The 17,158-nt window shown below is 43.9% G+C and overlaps 2 protein-coding genes, 1 long non-coding RNA gene and 1 other non-coding gene across 7 annotated transcripts in view; all 4 read left to right on the forward strand.

Annotated features, from left to right (window-relative positions):
• Positions 1–148: 148 nt before the first annotated feature.
• gpr171 (G protein-coupled receptor 171) lies at positions 149–7,688 on the forward strand. 4 transcript variants are annotated; one of them, XM_047593270.1, is made up of 6 exons: positions 150–346; positions 2,120–2,321; positions 2,409–2,574; positions 4,055–4,264; positions 5,140–5,268; positions 6,667–7,688. In XM_047593270.1, exons 3-6 carry the CDS (start codon positions 2,416–2,418, stop codon positions 7,207–7,209), a joined length of 1,041 nt encoding a protein of 346 aa, XP_047449226.1. In that variant the 5' UTR covers positions 150–346; positions 2,120–2,321; positions 2,409–2,415; the 3' UTR covers positions 7,210–7,688. The 4 variants fall into 4 exon arrangements, with proteins under 4 accessions (XP_047449229.1, XP_047449227.1, XP_047449226.1 ...); XM_047593269.1 differs by having other exon boundaries at positions 2,256–2,321; XM_047593273.1 differs by having other exon boundaries at positions 149–346; positions 2,120–2,574.
• Positions 7,689–7,863: 175 nt separating this feature from the next.
• Positions 7,864–9,309, forward strand: LOC125013011. The gene is made up of 2 exons (XR_007113347.1): positions 7,864–7,943; positions 8,084–9,309. It is a non-coding gene; the product is annotated as an uncharacterized LOC125013011 (long non-coding RNA).
• Positions 9,310–11,233: 1,924 nt separating this feature from the next.
• trnar-ucu lies at positions 11,234–11,325 on the forward strand. The gene is given in 2 exon segments: positions 11,234–11,270; positions 11,290–11,325. It is a non-coding gene; the product is annotated as a tRNA-Arg (tRNA).
• Positions 11,326–16,470: 5,145 nt separating this feature from the next.
• plekhg2 (pleckstrin homology domain containing, family G (with RhoGef domain) member 2) overlaps positions 16,471–17,158 on the forward strand; it is a 52,194-nt gene continuing 51,506 nt past the window's right edge. Inside the window, exon 1 of the mRNA XM_047594247.1 lies at positions 16,471–17,044. The gene's annotated coding sequence lies outside the window, so the exon portion shown is untranslated. The remainder of the gene's footprint in view (positions 17,045–17,158) is intronic.

Raw genomic sequence — 17,158 nt, forward strand, 5'->3', positions numbered from 1 at the left:
CTTTCTTTCCTCCCTTCCTTCCTCCTTCCTTTCCTTCCTTCCCTCTGTGTACTGTCAGTGTAGAGCTGAGTGAGTCTGTGACATCACTTCCTGTCCCGCCTCCTCCTCCATAAACCAGAAGTGTCAGAGTTTCCTCTCACTTCATCTGTCACATCCTGAAACACGTCGAGCACATGATCAGCAGCCGAGCTGCGAATCAAACGCTCCCCGAGGACGCGAGGTGGAACCTGGACCCCCCCCACCACCACCACCACCACCACCACCACCACCCCATCAGGTCCCTGAAGGGGGTCCAACACCTGGTCTGGGACCCTGTGAGGGGACGACAGGAGAACAGCTGCCTGAGGTTTGTGTTTGACTGGTGGAGGACGGAGGGACACAGAGGGACACAGAGGGACAGAGACACTGATCTCAGACACGTTTATTCTGTTTCTTCTTTTTATTCTGAACATTCAAACATTTAAATCAGGTTTCTGTGGTTTCTGAGTCTCTTCTTCTTCTTTTCAGCTCCTTCTAATTTAATCTCATTTTTTCTGCGGTTGTTTAACTCGTGTCTCTCGTCCTTTTCATATGGTTCTGTCTCCGTTACCTGTTCGTCTTTGTGGTCGAGTTGTGAAGATTTGGTCGTTTTTCTGTCGCCTCAGTGACTTGGTGTCGACAACTCGTCTCTGTTGGTTTTATCTTTGTCACCATCGTCATGTGAACTTCTCCTTCTTTTATTTTCTGTGGAGTGAACTTGTCTCAGTCTCTGATCAGATCGTTTCTAAGACGCGTCCAACGTTAAGTTTAATTAATTAGCTGCAACAAAAACGAAGCAAACACACAAAAAACAGAAAATATGTCTCATTTACAGCAACGTCTCATTTCATCCTCTGGCGAAGGAACGCGTGGCTTTTTGGAATTTTTATTTTGAAAGGGTTGTTGTACTTTCCAAATTAAAAGCATATATGTATAAATCACATGCATATATGTGTGTGTGTGTGTGTGTGTGTGTTGTGTTCACGGACTAAACCGACTTAGTGACGTCGTGTTTGTCCCTCGGTGAAACATTTTATTTTATTTCTTCTTCTGTGACTCAGACTTTCTCCTGGTTTCATCGTCTCCTCGTTTGTTTTGGTGGAAAGTACAGAAGCAGCGTGTGTGTGTGTGTGTGTGTGTGTGTGTGTGTGTGTGTGTGTGTGTGTGTAGAGAAGTAAAGTCAGACACTGATGAGATTTTGCTGCTGACATTTAACCCACGGAGTCAGAACGAGTCAGAAAAGCACCGTGTGTCACCGTATTTTTACGTCCGATGATGTGACACACGGACGTAAAATTACAGCCGATAAATATAAACGTTACCTTTTCTTTTTTTCTTTGTGCGACTTCCTGCTGCAGTCGTGTTGTGAGTTCGCTGGTGACCACAGACTGTCTTTACATCACGTACAGACTCTCGCTGTCTGTCGCTTCCTACTGTTACAACACAAACGCACAACGAGGCCGACGCGTCGAGGTGACAGGCTGTGAAATGTGGGTTTTCATGTAAAGCAGTGAAGCACACGACCTTTAACCTCTCGACTGTTAAACTCACAACCTCCGGCAGGAACAAACCCAATACAGCAAGTAAATAAATCCTGGATATTTAACAGATTTAAATAGAAAAAAAAAAGATGTTTTAGTGGAAACTGAGGATGAAAGAATTAGAAATCTTTTATACTCACAACATTAAATACACAACAAGTCGTTATTTAAGACGTCGTCATATTTAAACCTCACATGAACAATGTTAAACTTTATTAGACGTCATAACAACTTCCTGATCCTGAACCACGGTGCTGATTCATTAACATATTAACATGTGTCTCCACACCTGAAGGAAGGAAGGAAGGAAGGAAGGAAAGAGGGTACTAAAAAGGAAAAGAACGGAGGGAAGGAAGGAAGGAACGAACAAACGAAGTAAAGTGAAGTGAAGTGAAGTGAAGTGAAGTGAAGTGAAGTGAAGGGCTCACGTTAACCTCTGTGTTCATTTCCTGTTGCTTTAGTTCAGTGTTTTTCCAGAAATGAAAGAAATGATTTCATGTTTCTACTGTTTCTACAGTAAAACTGATGCGTTTATTCTGATTCTGACCCGGTTTCTTCAGGGAAACCGTCCCTCCTGTCCAGACGAGCCGGTCTGAGCGCGCTCCGTACGGCCTCAGAGCGTTTGAAAAGGACTGAAGCTGAAACAGGGACCAGGTCTGAAAGTGGTTTGATCTGTTCTCTTCCTGTTCCAACCAGACTCTGAACCAGACTGAGCGTTGACGTCCAAACCACATCAGCATCGTCGCCGTCGTCGTCGCCTCGGTGAGAACAAACCTTCAAACCTCTGCAGCTCGAACGCTTCCTGCCTCTTCAACGTCTCAGCTGAAACGTGGCGCGTTTGTTTTCCAGCCTCGACATGTCTCCTCCCTCCAACTCCACGGACGGATGCTCCAAGTGCATCGTCAACGACCAGATGGGCCCCTTCACCGTCCTCTACATCCTCATCTACATCATCAGTCTCCCTGGAAACCTGGCGTCGGCCTGGGCCTTCTTCAAGTGCAGCACCAGAGACAAGGTACGACAGCGGCGCCGAGTCAAGCTGCACAAAAACAAACAAAGAAACAAACAAAGAGAAGTGGTGGGGAACAGGAGGTCGTTTCAGAGAAGAGAAGAAGAAGAAGTGGTTTAGTGGCTGCGGTGGAATAATGGCAGGTAGTTTCCATGGAGACGGTCTGAAACAAACAGACACAGATAGAACAGATAGAAAGATCCCAGCGAAGTTACAGATTATAAAGTTACTATTAAAGTTGATAAGAACATGAATCATATTCTTCAGAAATCAGCAAAGAGAGAAAGAGAAGCCGCAAAGAAAACGGCACGAATAAATCCAAATATATGTAAAACATATCATGTTAAATGTTTCTACATATGTAGCAGATTTAAAGACAAAGAAAAGGATGTTTAAGGGGAAACTCAGGATGAAAGGATAAGAAATAAGTGAAAAATTGGCTAAACTAGATTAAAAATCCACTAATATGTAATAAGTTATCTAATATCTTAAGATGGCATTTAAATATTTAATTAAATTAGAAACCTGTCGGAGATAAAGCAGATTATAGTAAGTAACTGTAACATAAAGTAAATATTTAGTAAATTAAATATTAGATATTTAAAGATTTAAAGATCAGAAACAGCATAAATTATATTTTTAACCGTTCCAAAAATTAACAAAGATTTCCCGGAAAGAAGTTGAAATAAAGCCAATGAAGGCGGCCATTTTGGAAGTAGATGCCAAAAGCTGCTACTGACTTCACAGCCTGGATAAAAGCATCATTCAGAAACGGTCAAATATGGTGAATAAAAATATATTTATCAGACACAAATATGAACAGAATCTCAGAAACTCCAACGAGAAGCCGTCGTTTCTCTTTTGGTCCCACGTTAACTCTTTATGCTCGTTTCCTTTTGTTTTAGTTTAATATTTTTGGCAGATATGAAAATAATTAATATTTCTGAATGACACGAAAAGACAGAAAATCAGATCAGTTTCATTCTCCAGGATAAATATTTAACAGAAATAAAATCAAAACAAATTAGAGCTTCAAAGATTCTTAGGGCAAAGAGCTGCTGCCAGTGGACGAAGTCTAAGAACATTAAACTAGAACCTGATGTTTTATGAGTTGTTTCTAGATGGAGGTGGAGATGAAAGGTTCCTAAAGAAGGTTCTGCAGTGAGATGTGCTGAGAGCAGGGAGGAGAACTTTAAGAGGCTTAGAGAGGAGAACATGGTGGAAAGAAGAGGAGGAGATATTCTCCTGGAGCAGGAATCATTTTACCTGGTTAATACCACATGGATGAAGAGCAACAATGGTTTTAAAGTAGATCTACTATTTATTTCTCTTCAGTCTCATAGATCAGATTCTAGGATTCAGTCTGTGGACATTAGCTGAGTAAGGAGCTAAATGAGGCGACTCTCCAGGTCTGATCCTGTAAAGAAAGAAAGCGCCACCTAGTGTTGGAGGATGTTTGAGGTTTTCTGTGCTCGTCTTCGTGCAGCCTCCGAGCTCCAGGATCTACCTGGTGAACCTGCTGGTGGCCGACCTCCTGCTGCTGCTCGCGCTGCCCTTCAAGATCCTGAAGGACCTCGGGGCGGCGTCCTGGGACCTGATGGTGTTTCACTGCCAGGCCAGCGGCGTCACCATCTACATCAGCCTGTACGCCTCCATCGCCTTCCTCGCCTTCATCATCACCGACCGCTGCCTGCAGGTAAAGGGGGCCAGGAGGGACGACGTAAAGAACTCAGCCATCCCTCTGAATATAAGTTAATGAATGTGACCATAGAGCATCATAAAATCTTATCATGCTCAGCTTGAAGGCCAGAGAGGAGCAGACTCCTAAAATCATAGACTACTTCAAACCATATAATGCACTGTTCACCTTTTCAGTTTCTGTTCACTGACACCGTTTCACATCAATATTTCACACTTGTCAGCTTGGACAACAATGATTTAAAATGCTCCAAACGAAAAACTAGTAACATAAATTTAAAATTAATCTGGAAGCTGGAAGCTGGTGCACAGTGACTAGTCCCGGCCTGCAGGGGGCGTACTGATGACTGGTCCAGCCCGACGTACAGAGAGTTACAGTAAATGAGAAGTAATAAAAGTCAAAGTCATGTGGTGGGAGGTCGGTTTATTTAAAAAGTCTTGACTACTGTTTTAAATCTGATTATCAGATTTAAAACAGTAGGAGGCTAAAATTTCAGTTTCGTCTTCATTTAGTTTGAGGAAATTTGGCGGTACGTGCCATGTAATCCACAAATGAAACGAAATGCTAAACCTTTTAGGCAGCATGTACAATAAAAAAAAAGGATGGGGCCCAGGATAGAGCCCTGAGGAACGCCACAGCTAAGAGGGAACACTGGCCTGATTAATTTAATAAGACCACACCTTGTAGACCACATTAGACCCTGATTAGACCTGACAACGTTTCCTGGATCTTCTCTGATTGGCTCAATGAAAACCACATGACAATAAACCTCACTGAGAGGAACCAGGAACCACGTTACCACACATGGTTCCTGGTTCCTGGTTCCTGGAGGGTTGAAGTCTTATGGATGTGAGGGATGTGTTTTCCTGCAGGACTGCCAGACCGTGAGCACTCTGAGGATGCAGGAGGCCGGATTCGCTCGGCTGCTGTCGCTGGTCGTCTGGCTGCTGCTGCTGCTCATCATGGTTCCCAACATGGCTCTGCCCATTAAACACGTCCAGGTACTGAGGCCGCGACCCCATCACCTCCTGGTTCCCTTCTTAGCATCTGGGAACTCGCTCGCAGTTCGTGTCAACTCTTAGTTTTCACTTGTTAACGGAGAAAAAACGTAAAAATATCACAAATGTCGCCAGCTAATAGTAGCTCTCCCTAGCCTCCCAGCTAGTAGTAGCTCTTCTTAGCCTCTCAGCTAGTAGTAGCTCTTCTTAGCCTCTCAGCTAGCAGTAGCTCTTCTTAGCCTCTCAGCTAGCAGTAGCTCTTCTTAGCCTCTCAGCTAATAGTGGGTCTTTCTAGCCTCTCAGCTAATAGTGGGTCTTCCTAGCCTCCCAGCTAACAGTAGCTCTTTTTAGCCTCTCAGCTAATAGTGGGTCTTCCTAGCTCCTCAGCTAGTAGTAGCTCTCCCTAGCCTCTCAGCTAACAGTAGCTCTTCTTAGCCTCTCAGCTAGCATTAGCTCTTCTTAGCCTCTCAGCTAGCAGCAGCTCTTCCTAGCCTCTCAGCTAGTAGTAGCTCTTCCTAGCCTCTCAGCTAGTAGTAGCTCTCCCTAGCCTCTCAGCTAGTAGTAGCTCTTCCTAGCCTCTCAGCTAGTAGTAGCTCTCCCTAGCCTCTCAGCTAGCATTAGCTCTTCTTAGCCTCTCAGCTAGCAGCAGCTCTTCCTAGCCTCTCAGCTAATAGTGGGTCTTCCTAGCCTCCCAGCTAGCAGTAGCTCTTCTTAGCCTCTCAGCTAACAGTAGCTCTCCCTAGCCTCTCAGCTAGTAGTAGCTCTTCTTAGCCTCTCAGCTAGCAATAGCTCTCCCTAGCCTCCCAGCTAGTAGTCGCTCTTCCTAGCCTCCCAGCTAGCAGTAGCCCTTCTTAGCCTCTCAGCTAGCAGTAGCTCTCCCTAGCCTCCCAGCTAGCAATAGCTCTCCCTAGCCTCCCAGCTAGCAGTAACTCTTCCTAGCCTCCCAGCTAGTAGTAGCTCTCCCTAACCTCCCACCTAGTAGTCGCTCTTCCTAGCCTCCCAGCTAGCAGTAGCCCTTCTTAGCCTCTCAGCTAGCAGTAGCTCTCCCTAGCCTCCCAGCTAGCAATAGCTCTCCCTAGCCTCCCAGCTAGCAGTAGCTCTTCTTAGCCTCTCAGCTAGCAGTAGCTCTCCCTAGCCTCCTAGCTAGTAGTAGCTCTTCCTTGAGTCCTTGCTGAAAGAATAAGCAGTAAAAATAAGAGTAAGAACAAAGGGTTTTTTATGCTGGTTGATTTCTGGGAACATGTGTCTGCATGTGTTTATGTTTAAATCCTAATTTCCTTTAGTCCAGAGTCGACGAGCGTCTATGACATGAGTCGATCTGATAGTTTGTGTGTTGAGACGTGGTTGTAGCTGCCACTGAGATGCTGTGGTGTGTTTGTCCGTCCTCTTCGTGTCCTGCAGCAGTGTCGCTACCTCAGCTGTTCGTCCCTGAAGCAGGACATCAGCCTCCACTGGCACGCGCTGACCATCGTCCTCTGCACGGCGCTGTTCCTCAACGCCTCCGCCGCCGTCCTCATCTCCGCCGGCCTGGCCTTCAAGAGACTCCTGCGTAGCCGCGGCGACCCCAAACTGTGGGCGGACGCCAGGCGAGCGGCGGCGAGCGTGGCGGCCGTGGCCCTCGCCTACGTCCTCAGCTTCGTGCCCTACCACATCGTGAGGACGCCGTACACCCTGGCCCAGACCAAAATCATCACCGACTGTCGGACGAAGCGGGAGCTGTTCCTGGCGAAGGAGTCGACGCTGCTGCTGAGCGTCCTGCACGTCTGCTTCGACCCCGTGTTCTTCTTCTACCTTTCCGAGCCGTTCAGGCAGACGCTGAGGGAAATGTTCCCCATCATCACGAGACGGTGGCCGGTGAAAACCCCGGAGCAGCACGAAGAAAGGGAAGCAGCAGAGGAGACGCTCCATCAGACATGTTGTGCAAAGCCGGAGGCTGAAGTTTAGCCTAGCTTAGCACAAAGACTGGAAGCTAATGGAAACTGCTAGCCTCAAAAAATGGACAAAAATATGAGAGAGATGAAATCAGTGACTTTTATTGATAAGAAGTTAAATTAAAAAATGAAATGTTTTAATGTGGATTGAAGTGTGTTGTGTGGTGGCGCAGCCAGCAGAGGGCGCCAGTAAACAGAGAGAATCACTGTTTAAACTGCATAGATGAAGGGGAGGAGAAGAAGAGGAGGAGGAAGAAAAGGAAGAAGAAAGGAGTTTCTCCTCCTCCTCGTCCTCAGTGTCTTTCCTGCCTCCTTGTTTCTGTGCCTCCCAGTGGAGCAGACATTTTATTCTACTTCCTGGATAAAGATGTTTAAAAAGTTTTTCTTGACGTGATCTCAGGAAACATCTGGACTGATGAGCTGCCTCCTCCTCCTCCTCCTCCTCCTCTCTGAGTCCTTGATGTTGCAATAAAACACACGTCTCTAAAATTAGACCCTGAAGACTGATATTAGCTCACTGCCCAGATATGGAGCCATGAGTCAGCTGACACCAGTCGCCCTCCATCACTGACGTCACCTGGGGCCCCGGGGGGGGGGGGGGGGGGGGGGGGGCAAGGAAGAGGGAGGAAGAGGAGAAGGAAGAAAAGGGGAAGGAAGAAGGAGGAGGTGAGCCTCCCGCTGACACTAATGTCAGTGTTGGACTTTGTCGGTTGCAGAATGAATCTCAGGCCTGAATGTTCAGTAAATGTGAGGAAATATTTGGTTCTTAGGCTAAAAAAAAAACTTATTTACTCATTTCGAAGCGACTAATTTTCCGTTTCTCCTCCTCCGTCTGAATATTTTCTCGTCGTTTCTCTCCCTCGCTCTTTCTCTTTGTCCTTTTCCAGTCGGACTCGTCACCAAATCGCCACCAGACGAACCTTTTATAGACAAACAGAGGGAGGTGGAGGTCGTTTGGTGTCGTGGGAACAGCTCGAAAAAAAAAATAAATAGAGGCCTCATATCACAGCACACACACACACACACACACACACACACACACACACACACACACACACACACACACACAGTGTTTCTATGGTTCCCATTACATTCCTGTTCAGCTGGAGAACGTTGGGATTCTGCAGGAGTTTGTTAGAAAAACCAGAACATGATGTAAACGTGCTCTTCTACTTTATTCTTGGTAATATATATATATATATGTAAATATATATATTTACCAGAAACATAAAGCAATTATATTAAAATAAGTGGATACAATTAAAACAATGAACTAAACCATACACATAATATTTACAAGGCAAAATGAAAACCATGTTCAAATGTACAAAACAAATAAATATATGATTTATTCACAATATTTACAAGAATTATACAATAACTGAATTTCAATCAAAAATCTATATAAATGAAGTGGATTTCCAACCATTAGCCTCCCAGCTAGCCGTAGCCTCTTAGCCTCCCAGCTAGCCTTAGCCTCCTAGCCTCCCAGCTAGCCGTAGCCTCTTAGCCTCTTAGCTAGCCGTAGCCTCTTAGCCTCCCAGCTAGCCGTAGCCTCTTAGCCTCCCAGCTAGCTGTAGCCTTCATGATGAGCGGATGTGTCTGGAAACATGAGTCAGACTCTGAGAAAACGTTGATCTTCAGCTGGAACCTGGAGCTGTGAGAAGCAGCAGGTTGTTGGATCTAAACCCAGACGGAGCTAAAGATGGACAGAAAGACGTTTGCAGTGGATCAGTTTGTTTTCTATAAAAAGCCTGAGAAATATTAAACGTCCGACATGGAAAATGCTGGTGCAGTTCCAGCCGTCTGACCCCTGTAACCGTCTGACTAAAGCTCAGAGGAAATAACACAAAGACACTGAGACTCAGACCAACATCTGGCTCCGGGTCCAGATGTGACACCTCGTCAGTGACTCAGAGTCTGAGTCTGGAGCCACAGCAGGAACCTGTTAGACTCACCTGGATGATTCACCAGCAACACGGGCCACGTTTTATTAGATTTAAAGTTAATTAAAAGTAATAAAGAGTCACACACGTGGTAAAATGGACTTTTAATGTTAATTACTGACCATTTATTCTGTGTCTATAGATAAAAAAATGATTGTTTGATGTCAGACATTTTTCTTCTGTTTCTGTTCCAAAGATATTTAGAAACAATCAGAACCTGTTAGATTATTATGGGATAGTTTTAAATTATTATAGGATCATTTTACATCATTAAATGTTTTAGATTATTATAGGAGAGTTTTTATAGACAGTTGTTTTTATAACATGTGGACAATATTTACAGGTTTCAGTCTGTAAATATTGTCTATCTGCTATAAACCAACATGTATCATATCTCTTATATACCACAGTATTTATGCTACATGCTTCTACACATATATTCATTAGGTATAAAGAAGAAGATAAATATATTGACATTATGTATCAAATACAATGTAAATATCGTAAATATAGCTGTAACATATATCTCCATCACTATTATTGGTTAATTATGAGGGTGACTAATTATTCTCTATTATTGGAATAAATGCTTGATTGATATAACTGATCATTACTGATATTAGTTATTTAAATGTGTTAAGTGAAAATAAATTACGACAAAATATAATAATTAGCAAGTGAACCTCTGAACAGAAAAATTACACATAAATATCCGCTAATATATTATAAATGAATATATATATTTTGAGATTAGATTTTAAACTTTTAAATAATTAATTTAATTAAATTTGAAAATGTGTCACTGTGGGAAGAATAAAATAAATATTATCATGAAACGCGTCACAACAAACGACCTTATGTAGCTGCTGGATCATGTTTTATTTTACTATGACATAATAAATAAAGTAGAAAGTAATTATAGGTGCAATCAATAGTAAATGCTCATATTTAAATGTCAGTAACAATATGAATTTTATTCTGAACATTTTCAGAAATGAGCAGCGATTTCCCAGCAAAAAAAAACGAAAAGTTGTTGAAAGTGGCCATTTTGGAAACGGCTGCCAATAGCTACTGTGTGCAGGGCCTGATAAATCCACCAGGGGGCAGGTGACAAGTTTCTAATTGTTTATTTATTTTTTTTATTATTATTTTGTTTGTTTGTTTTTGAAAATATCAGAGAATATCAGAGTTTTAAATTAAAACAGATTAAATAAAATAAATAAAGTTGAAGTTCAGCTCGAACCCGGAGCCTCAGGTAGAAGCTTTAATCGCGGCCTGAGACATGTTACCTGCCGCTCTGTAATCTGCGCCCATGTGATTAGAAGCCAAAGCTTTAACGCGCCTCGTCCTCTCAGCCAATCACGTCGCGGCTCCGGCCCTGTCATTACCGCGTTAGCTCTGTGGTAACCGTGGCAACCAGGACGCTGTCAGGTTTACAAGATTTTTTTAGTCTCGCTCACACGTACATGAAGCCACGAAACCTCTGGAGCTGCTTCAGGTCTGATTCACACCTGTTTCATTATTTCATCATCTCGTCACCGAAGACTAAAAACATCTTAACCTCGTGTCTAAAAGTCTGGAGGACGTCCACCAGAGACATCAGCTGATATATTAGCTAACAGAACCAAACTGTAGCTCCTCCTAGCTTCCTAGCTTCCCAACTAACAGAAGCTTTTCCTGGCTACCTAGCCTCCCAGCTAATAGTGTCTCTAACTAGCTTGCTGTTCTCAGTTAATAGTTAGCTAATAGGTAACTAATAGAAGACAATAGTAGCTCTTCTTAGCTTCCCAACTTCCTGTAGTGCTTCATAGCTTTCTAACTGACTGTAGCTCTTTCTAGCTTACTAGCCTCACTGCAAATTGTAGCTCTTCCTAGCTTCCTAAATCCCAAGTTAACTGTAGCTCTTCCTAGCTTCCTAGCTAACTGTAGCTCCGTCTAACTTCCTAGCTAATTGTAGCTCTTTCTAGCTTCCTAGACTCACTGTGAATTTTAGCTCTTCCTAGTTTGCTAGCTTTCAAATTAACTGTAGCTCCTCCTAGCTTCCTAGCTAATTGTAGCCGTTCCTAGCTTCCTAGTCTCACAAGGAATTGTGGCTCTGTGGCGCAATGGATAGCGCGTTGGACTTCTAGCAAGTTACTAATGAAGTGATTCAAAGGTTGTGGGTTCGAGTCCCACCAGAGTCGATCTAAGCCTGTAGCCTGTTCCACGTTATTTTCTCAAAGTATCAGAGTCGGATCGGTTGGTTCCTTGACCCTAAAACCAGGTGCCATAAGGACAACGTGACCCCACAATCTGAGTATCCTGCAAGACCCTGGTCCTCACAACCTAATAAAACCCAGAACATGCGGCAGCTGTGACTTTTCTGTCAGGAAGCAGAAGTTGTGCTGACACGTCTGGAAGGAATGTCAGAGATTTTACTGGTGAATAACGGCGCTGATGTGGCAGATATTTAACTGTAAAAGATGTAAAGGCGGTAAATAGCTGGAAGCAGCTCAGCTAACGGAGTCAGAAGATCAGGACAACGGGAACTGATGGACAGAGACGGTGGATTACAGGGAAAAAAGTAGAAAAAAAAACGAATTATGCAAATTACAGAATAAATATGGTCGTGTTAATAATTGTAAAAAAAACCCCTCAATACATAGAAATGGATCACAAGGTTTTTATTAGCTTAGCTTTTCTTAGCTTATGTTAGCACCGTTATATTCTTCATCAAAGACACAACATGGAATAAACACTGACCCATTTATATCACAGATCTTTTATACAGTTGCACAAAAAATTATTGTATTTTAGTTTAATTGATTTTTACAGTTAATAATAAATCTGCACAAACCGTCTGCTGCTTATTCACCACCACACTGTACAGAATGTCTTTGTTTTTCTATTTTTCTTTATTTTCTGTAATATTCCTGTCAAATTCATTATTGTTTCTTATATATATTTTTTCCAGATTCCATGTTACTGTTTATTTATTTATTGTGGCTAATGTTAATGGGAGTATTCACTCTTCAAACTTAAAACATAGTTTAATTATCATATATAATCAATATCAATCAATCAATATAATCAATATACAAATCTAAAAATCACAAATATATATGTTATATATTTATGTTGATGTTTAAACAGAATTACTTCTTCCTAATACTTTTCAATTGATTTTGAGATTTTTTTGTTTTTGTTGTATAATTATTGTTTCTTTACTTTCTATGTACAAACGGCTGCAACGGTTACATGTTCAAAACTAATTCATTCATTTGTCACAATTAAAACAACAACAAGTCAAACAAAACTGACCTGAGATAAAATGCAAATAAATTAATTAAATTTAAATCTGTTTAATTAATTAAACAGAAACAAAACAACAAAAACAATTAAATAAATAAATAATGTCTTTTATTTCTTCTCGTCAGAGTGAAGGATGAAACGGTTTTTCTGAGTTTTCATGTCGCGTGGATGAAGCCGTCAAACGTAACCAGGGACAGAACCAGGGACAGAACCAGGGACAGAACCAGGGACAGAACCAGGGACAGAACCAGGGATGACTCTGCAGAAGATAATGACCGTGGAAACTGGTCCAGGATGGAGACGTCTGAACTAACGGAGCAGGAATTTACAGTGGTTTACGCTCCGTAAACACATTTCTCCAAACTGACGTCACTCTGGAGTCGATGTGTTAAACTCGACACCTGGTCTGGTTTTAGTTTTAGTCAAATCATCTGTTAACCTCTTCTGGTCCGAGACCCAAAATAAACCAGAACCATCAGGTCCAGGTTCCTCGGCCTGGTCTCCATGGACCCCGGTCTCCATGGACCCCGGTCTCCATGGACCCCGGTCTCCATGGATCCTGGTCGCCATGGAAACGTCTAGAAACACCACAGAGCTCACATGTTCTCCAAAGGTTCTAGTGAAACAGAACCAGGTCCACTCTCCATCTGGACATTAGGATCAAACCAAAGAACCCAAAGTTCCTCCACGTTGTGTTTTTACCTCTTAAAGTGAATCTGGCTCCAAAATGCAACGTACACACAATTCAACCTTTGGACATTTTATTTCTCCTGGACGTCATCACATTCTACCACTGAGCTCATGTCGTTCACACATGTGACTCCCCGGAGAGAAATGTTTGAATGAATCACTGATGTCTTTGACATTTTCTTTCTTTCCGTGTGAAACGTGACAACGTGGTGAAACGTGTCACGACCACAGAGCTGCAGCCTTTGAGGAGAAAGAAGAGGTCGAGGTCACTTCCTGTTGTCTTCCTGGTCGTGGAGTTGAAGGGTGGACGTCCTCTGGGCCGTGAACGAAGACGGACGAGATGGAGGAGAGAGTGGGAAGAAGAAGACGTCACCACAAACAAACGGGACGCGAAAGACTCAAAGGACAGAGTTGATGATCTGGAACGAACTTTAGAAGAAACAAACAGCACAGCTCTGCACGATGGTTGGTAGCTCCACCTAGCTTCCAAGCTAACAGTAGCTCCACCTAGCCTCCCAGCTAACAGTAGCTCCACCTAGCCTCCTGGCTAATAGTAGCTCCATCTAGCCACTCAGCTAATAGTAGCTCTTCCTAGCCTCCCAGCTAATAGTAGCTCCACCTAGCCTCCCAGCTAACAGTAGTTCCACCTAGCCTCGCAGCTAATAGTAGCTCCACCTAGCCTCCTGGCTAATAGTAGCTCCACCTAGCCTCTCAGCTAACAGTAGTTCCACCTAGCCTCCCAGCTAATAGTAGCTCCACCTAGCCTCCCAGCTAATAGTTGCACTTCCTAGCCTCCCAGCTAACAGTAGCTCCATCTAGCCACTCAGCTAATAGTAAGTCTTCCTAGCCTCCCAGACTAGGCTTCCTAGCGTCAGAGCAATCAGTAGCTCTTCCTGGTGTCAGAGCTAACTGTAGCTCCACCTAGCCTCTCAGCTAATAGTAGCTTCCTAGATTCCTAGCCTCATAGCTAACAGTATCTTTTCCTAGCCTCATAGCTAAGAGTAGCTGCACCTAACCTCCCAGGTAACTGTATCTCTTTCTAGCCCTGCTAATAGTAATGCTTCCTAGCCTCCCAGCTAACAGTAGATGTCCTCCTCCTTCTTAGACTTTAATGGCCGCGAGGGAAATTGTTTGGTCTCAGTAGTTTAGTTGCACATAAAAGTAAAGACTCTTAAAATGAACCAAAGTATTAATGAAAGCAGAGTCCGGGGTGATGTGGTTGTTGGTCGGTTGGATTGTGTCTGGTGGCGTCTCCTCGTCCACTGAGGGAGGGACGTGTCCACCCGTGCAGTCTCCGAGGACAACGCTGGCAGCTGGTGTCTGGAAGACACCACCGGACACAACAGCTGCTCCACAGAGAAACACAACCACCGACACAGACAAACACAACATGAAGACGCACAAAGAGACAGAAACGATGAGAAAACACGACGACTGGTTCGAGGCAGAAAAAACAAGCACCAACAATGAGAATGATGTAAAAAGATAAACACAGAGCCGCCACTATTTCAGGCGCATTTTTCAAATGCTCATTCTTCATTCTCCTTCTCCTGCTCCTCGTTCATATTCCCTCCTCCTCCTCCTCCTCCTCCTCCTCGTCTCTGACAGCAGTAAATGTTTATTGGTGGAGTGGAGGCCTGTAATAAGAAGCTGCTCTCTCTCTCTCTCTCTCTCTCTCTCTCGACTAATTAAAGGCCAGAAAAACCAACGGAGCTGAATTTCACTTTTAATCAAGAAAATCTGCTGCTTCACCAACAAACAGCAGAGACCTGGTCCAGAGGAGCATCAGCATCCGGCAGGTAGGGAGGGACAGGTGGTAACCATGGTAACCCCTACCAGCCATCTACTAATGAACGAGGACAGACTTCTTCATCTTCTCATTCTCCTTCTCCTCTCTCTCATTTCTCCTCCTTCTCCTCTTATTTGTACCATAAATATATCAGATTCTTGCTAAAGGGCACTGAGGCAGGTGGTTCCACACACACACACACACACACACACACACACACACACCCCCGCTGACCTCTGACCTCCTCCTGATGCGTTCGCCGTCTCCTTCTCCTCCGTCTGTCTGCGTTCTGTCGGTTTCTCAGATATCCTCTAATGAGACGGCGCTCCGAGCCAAGATGGCCGCCGCCGTGTCATTAGCTGTGGAAATGTGGTGGGTTATTAAGAGATGGAATATCAGCGAGAAGCGGCCGAGACACGAGACCATGACACGAGGAAAAATAACTCCCCAGAGACGATGGAGACGCTCTGCCACATGTACAAACAGCGTCTCCTCCGTTTCTTCCTCTTCCTCATCTCCTTCTTTATCATCCTCCTCTTCTTCTTTGTGGTCTTCCTGTTTCCCTCCTGTTCGCTGACGACCTCCTGACCTGGTCTGAGGACACAGTGGAGGGTGAGGAGGGTGAGGAGGGTGAGGAAAATGTTTACCCTCTGTGTGTTCTTAGTCTTCACTCTTTCACATCTGGCTGTGTTTGTGGACACATTCCTCCACAGGAGAAGAAGAAGAAATGACCTCGTCTGTTTCCAGGAGGAGAAGAAGAAGAAGTTTTTAGCATCATGGTCAAAAAACAAGGAAACACAGGAGCAATAAAAACACAATAAAATAAAATATATAGAATAAAATCACAGAGTAGCTCAGAGAACGGAATAGATACGATGAGCAGCATTTAAAATAATTAAGCTATTAAACTTTATTCAGTTATTATTTATATGTTGAAAACACAAGAAATGTAGCAGAAAAAGAGTCTTTGTACATAGAGATGTACAGATATAAATGTCTAGATGCAGGTATGAATGTTTAAATAGACAGAAAGGAGATAAATAATAATTATTAATAATTTGTGGAGAAGAGATTAAATAAGTTGTTCTTCTCTATTTTATTTTTATTTTTACATGTTTGGAATAAATCACTAAAATAATGATTAAAAAGTAAGATGGAGGTGGAATAAACAGAAAACTTTATTTATTAGAGTCCGTGGAGACGTCTCCTCCAGGACACAAAGATTCTCCTCCTCCTCCTCTTTCTTCACCTCCTCCTCCTCCTCCTCTTCTTTCTCCTCCTCTTGATCACAGTCATTGATCAGACTCTAACCTCCACCTGCTCCTCCTCCTGCTCCTCCTGCTCCTCCTGCTCCTCTCCTAATGGAGGCTCTGGTCTGGATCCATTGAGGAGTTAAACACATTCCAGGGTGAAGTTGGTTCTTAGAGAGTTTTGTTCTCTTGTAAACAGCTGGACGTTTGACAGAAATATCTCTGATGCTTTTTGGACCTCCCTCTCTCCCTCTCCTCCCTCCTCTCTCCCTCTCTCTCCCTCCTCTCTCCCTCTCTCCCTCCTCCCTCCCTCCTCTGCAGGAGAAGCAGAGACGGGGTCGAGTCGTCTCTCCGCCGCCCGGAGCTCATCTCCAAACCACCAGATCCATCTTTCACCGGGAGATTGACGCCGTTAACGCGTTTAATTCCGTGTCTGATCCTCGGCTTCCTCCTCCTCCTCCTCCTCCTCCTCCTCCTTCTTCTCCTCCTCCTCCTCCTCCTTCATGCTCACTGTGGACGCGAAGGAATCACGGATCCGGACCCGGACGAGAGTTGGATGGATTCAGGTTTTGGTGCGTAAAACTTGGTTAGAGGAGGAACCGGAGCTCTTTTGTTTCCCTTTCTCTCTGTTTTTTTTTTTTTTTTTTTGGAGCGAGTTTGTTTGAGAAGCAAAGAAAAGACAAGAACAGAAAAGAGAACAGAAAAGAGTCGAGGAGCGTTTGATTCAATGCGTCCGGAGCGACCGCTGAAGCAACAGGAGAAGGACGTAGAGAGAGGAGGGGAGCTGGGCTCGGTCTGCAGGGACCCACCGGCCCCGGGACCGTACATGACCCCCCCCCAAAAAACCCACGAACCCACAAACCCACCACCAGCACCACCGAGGTACGAGCACACAGCGCTTATTACTCACCTTAACTTTATTTTAGCTTTATTGCATCAGGGAGATAGAAAAAACGAAATTTAAAATATCTAGAAAAATATATTTATAGCAGCAGA

This window comes from Mugil cephalus, chromosome 9 (assembly GCF_022458985.1).
Source record: "Mugil cephalus isolate CIBA_MC_2020 chromosome 9, CIBA_Mcephalus_1.1, whole genome shotgun sequence".
Classification (NCBI taxonomy): domain Eukaryota; kingdom Metazoa; phylum Chordata; class Actinopteri; order Mugiliformes; family Mugilidae; genus Mugil; species Mugil cephalus.